General features: G+C 29.9%; 1 protein-coding gene across 1 annotated transcript; it reads left to right on the forward strand.

Annotated features, from left to right (window-relative positions):
- Positions 1–2660, forward strand: LOC113517682 (NADH dehydrogenase (ubiquinone) 23 kDa subunit-like). The gene is made up of 3 exons (XM_052896591.1): positions 1–124; positions 314–872; positions 2044–2660. The coding sequence occupies exons 2-3, from the start codon at positions 545–547 to the stop codon at positions 2475–2477; spliced, it is 762 nt and encodes a 253-aa protein (XP_052752551.1). The 5' UTR covers positions 1–124; positions 314–544; the 3' UTR covers positions 2478–2660.
- The last annotated feature ends 1825 nt before the right edge of the window (positions 2661–4485 follow it).

Raw genomic sequence — 4485 nt, forward strand, 5'->3', positions numbered from 1 at the left:
TCCATCAATGCCTCAGTTGCTGGCCGCTGCAGTAATGTACTATTTAATCATGTACATCATGAGTCGACAATTCCTTATTAAAGATAATATGAAAATATACAGTGCGTTTAATATTTTATCTCAGGTAAAGAAAATAGCTTAACTTAAGATAAAGTGTACTTTCTCTTCATGTTGTGACTCATAGTATAAAAACAGAATCTCAGATCCAAATCTGTGTTTGAAATAGAAAAAAGATAAATTTGTTCCGACATTGACCCTTGAAGTCTACAACAAATTGAACATGACCCATTTTATCACAAAATACTATTTTCAGATGGTTGGTACATCAAATATTCACGTCTAGAAAGGAAATTGAATTGGAACGCTGTTTGGAGACGAGACGACCATGACAAAACCGATCAGGGTTCAGGTTTGTTATTGTTATTAATATTTTTAAATAACTTTTTCTTATTAACCTTTTTTATATTGAATCTTTTTTTTATTTTCATATTGACATACTAACAGCAGACAAATGTTGATTCATATTGTGCAAAAATAAATAAAGATGTTTTCCATGATTTTGAGAAATACAAATAAAGAACATATTATCTGGAGTAGAAATAAACTTGTGAACTATTTTATTCGTGGCTGTAAAGGTGATTGTTGTGATCCTTGTGCACCGAAAAATATCCCGTGTCCTCCATATCCTGCTTATACTCCTTCTCCTCCATGTTCTTCTTGCCCAAGGCCACAATATCCACCATTTTACTGCTGTCCCAGGACAAAATATGATGTAAACTTTATCTGTGTGAATGACAAGCCACCAAGTACTACTGTCAGAGATTTTTTCGATCGAGCATCGCAAATTTTTTTTTGGACGGAATTAATACGAGGTAACTTCATCTCAGTATTTTAATCAAATACAAGTTACAGAGTAGTCTTTTAGAAAAATCTTAAAAAATAAAACTATCCGATTGTAAGTGACTAATTTCATACAGAAAGTTCATAAAAAATTTTGTAATTGTTATATCAAATATCTTTATTACGTTAATACATTTTACATTTATAAAGAGATATCCTTAAGGATAATAATAACCGATCATCCTCCCTTTGTGGGAAGGTGTCATTTAAAAAATAAAAATAACTTTATATTTTATATGATATTATGTGGTTTATATGAACTTTTATAATATTCTTGATATTTAAAAAAAATAGCAGAAAGTTTTTGAATTCAGCAAAATTATACAATTTTAAGTTAAGTAATAATAGATAATACTAAGTAATACTCGAAATTCGTTAGTATTTATACTAAATTTGCCTAATGTATATTTTATTGGCTGATTTTACTGTAGTTGTACTGAAACCCAAATTGGGTACTATAGATGTCTCTACGTAGAAATCTATACTTTGTATAGATTTTTTAGATCTATAGATCAAACGGTCTTATTTACTTGTCGTTATGTTATAGATAAGGGAGCAATCAAAACTGTTATATGATTTTTTATTAAATGTATAGGTTTTGTGAACTCACATCTAACTAATGAGGTCATTAGTAATATTTGAGTTTTCAGAATATTCAAAGTTGTCTCCAGCTCATTTTCCTTTTTTTATTTTTATTATGACATTTACTTATATTCAATGTTTGTAGTTATATTGTACGTATTACGTATATAAAATATAATAACAATTTTAAATAGTTTCTAAACTAATATTATGTATTTAAATATATTTGCTGTTTAAATAAATAATATTTATATTTTACATATGACATCACAGTTTTTTTTGTATAAAGAGATATAAATACATATTTCTACAAGGAATATAAAATAGGAGTAATATATAGATAGGTATCTATACATTTTATCTATTAAGGAGCTTTTATCCTTGCTAATATTATAAATGTGAAAGTGTTTGTTTTTTACTTCTTGACACCTTAACTATTAAACCAGTCACTCAATTGTAATTGTGTAAAACATACACACAAATAAAATATACAAGAATTAAAAAGTTTTTTTTATGTTGTATAACTATTTCTATACATCGAAACTTCTATACAAATTACAGGATTTGCGGTTACGTTGGCACATGTTTTCAAGGAACCTGCGACTATAAACTATCCATTCGAAAAGGGACCATTGTCACCACGTTTCAAAGGTGAACATGCGTTACGAAGATATCCGTCTGGGGAAGAACGGTGTATTGCCTGCAAATTATGTGAGGCAATATGTCCAGCTCAAGCAATCACAATTGATGCCGAGCAGAGGCAGGATGGTTCCCGTAGAGCGGTGCGTTATGATATCGATATGACTAAATGCATCTTTTGTGGTTTCTGCCAACAGGCGTGCCCTGTAGATGCAATTGTTGAGGGGCCAAATTTTGAATACTCAACAGAAACGCACGAGGAGCTTTTGTATAATAAAGAAAAATTACTCTCGAACGGCGATCGCTGGGAACCCGAGATAGCAAGTAATATCAGGGATAATCACTTATATCGTTAGGCTTCAGTCTGCCTTGGTACTTAGTGTGTTATTCACACAATACTTAATTCTTTAAGTGGTTCTCGGTGCGAAGAATTATCACAACGCGACATTCAAATGTTTCATTTTGTGTATTATTTTATTAGTAATTAGTATTTTAAAAAATTGTTTTTAAATTCGTGTTGTTTCATATTTATAGTAAACTCTGTACAGAATTATAGTGTGCACTTACAGATGATAATAAAAATAAAATAATAGATATTGTTATTTATATAATGAAAACTTTTAAAAAAGTTACGACATTGAAATATTGTTTTATTCTGTATGTAGGTTGTACCTTAATGTATATTTTACATTGACGTAACTTTCTTAAGAAGTTTATTTATAAGTCGCATTTTATACATAGATTAGATGAGTTTGGCGCAGACCTTTGTTTGGTATAAAATAATCGTAACCGAAATTATAGCAATTTCAATCTGATTAAAACTTAAAATATGAATTGGTTTTATAATAGAATTCAATCTATTGTTCGAGACTTACTGTATATTTGACATAAAGTTATAAAGGTAGGTCATTATTCATTAACTACAGAACTTAGAAGTTTGGATCTTAACATCAATGGTAACAATGTTACCACGGTTTTATACTAAATAATAAGATCTTTTGAAACTTGTAATTGATATCAATTTGGAAGATATTTTCAAATCAACTGTATTTTTTCAAATTCGTAGTTACTATATCTTTACCAATCGTAAATTCAACTGGAATAGATATTGTATAACTAATAACTATATTCCGCACTGGTCCGACTAATTTTATCAATTTTTTTTTTATTCTGGAGGCAAACACGCTGATATTTCTACAGTACTGTGGCTATTACAAAATACGTCGTGATGGCGAACGACGCAACGACAACAAAAAATATTTAATTATTAGCTGTATTTATGCCACTTTGTCTGCATAAAAAAGTATAAAAATATTCCGTTAAAAATGTTATGCAACTAATATTATAAGTTTGATAGTAAGTATTTAGCAACTTCTCTCACTTGATGTAGGAAATAGATTATCTCAGAATACGTAATTTAATTTTTTTTTTAAATAACAAAACTATTCAGTTGTTTAAGTTGTGCTTTAAGCGTGAAAGAGAAACATACAAACTTTTATGTCTATAATGTTAGGAGAGTAAATAGAAAGGATCTTGTCAATCGTATGCCAAGCCTTCTTAGATTTAATTATATTTTTTGCACCTTCGTGTATTTATTATATAAACGTATTTTTCATTAAATAAAAATAAATATAATACTCTATAAGTTCTCTTTCGTTTTGTCATGCGAAAATAATAATGAAAATAATTTTCATTTATCACATAAAATCATAATAAGCCACATTTTGTATAATTTAATGGAACATAATGCTTTCATACATCGTCGTGTGGGCCCCGGCATTCCTTTTCTGTGGGTGTCGTAAGGGGCGACTAAGAGAAAACGGGGGATGGGCAGCAGCGTCCCTCTTAAAACATCTCTAAAAGTCTAACTTCGGTTATCAACCCGCCTGCTAAGCGTGGCAACTACTGGCAAAACAATCCTTATGTTCAGCAGTGGACAGTTAATGACTGAAATAATAATAAAATACTTTCATTATACATCTTTATATTTCAATTTGTTTTTAACATATACATTTTTATATTTTCGTTTATATTTTTATTTTATTTTCGCTTAAGTGACTCGATTTCAGAATAGCGCAGGTTTCCTAACACATCGTATGGTTTTAAAAAAAAGATTTAAAGAAAGTTGAAACGTAGTAAAACATCTCAGGAAAGTTATACGAAATTCAACATAGTATATTTCGGTCATGATAGTAGCACAGAGTGATGCAGAAGGTAAAATACGGGGCGGTACGCTTGCCTAGGTCATTCGTTAGGTAAATGCCTTCGTAAAAGGTCGTTAGAGGTAGCGACATCCAGTCCGTGATACCAGCATTTAATGACCACGATTAACAGAATTAAACCTGAATTATTTTCTTCTCTATT

This window comes from Galleria mellonella, unplaced genomic scaffold (assembly GCF_026898425.1).
Source record: "Galleria mellonella isolate WM207_F2 unplaced genomic scaffold, CSIRO_AGI_GalMel_v1 utg33, whole genome shotgun sequence".
Taxonomy (NCBI): Eukaryota; Metazoa; Arthropoda; class Insecta; order Lepidoptera; family Pyralidae; genus Galleria; species Galleria mellonella.

Excerpts from the sequence above, each read along its gene's own strand:
- LOC113517682 (XM_052896591.1), top strand. The coding sequence starts at position 545 with ATGTTTTCCATGATTTTGAGAAATACAAATAAAGAACATATTATCTGG. Across the intron at positions 873-2,043 it reads TTGGACGGAATTAATACGAG|GATTTGCGGTTACGTTGGCA; the intron begins GTAACTTCATCT and ends TACAAATTACAG.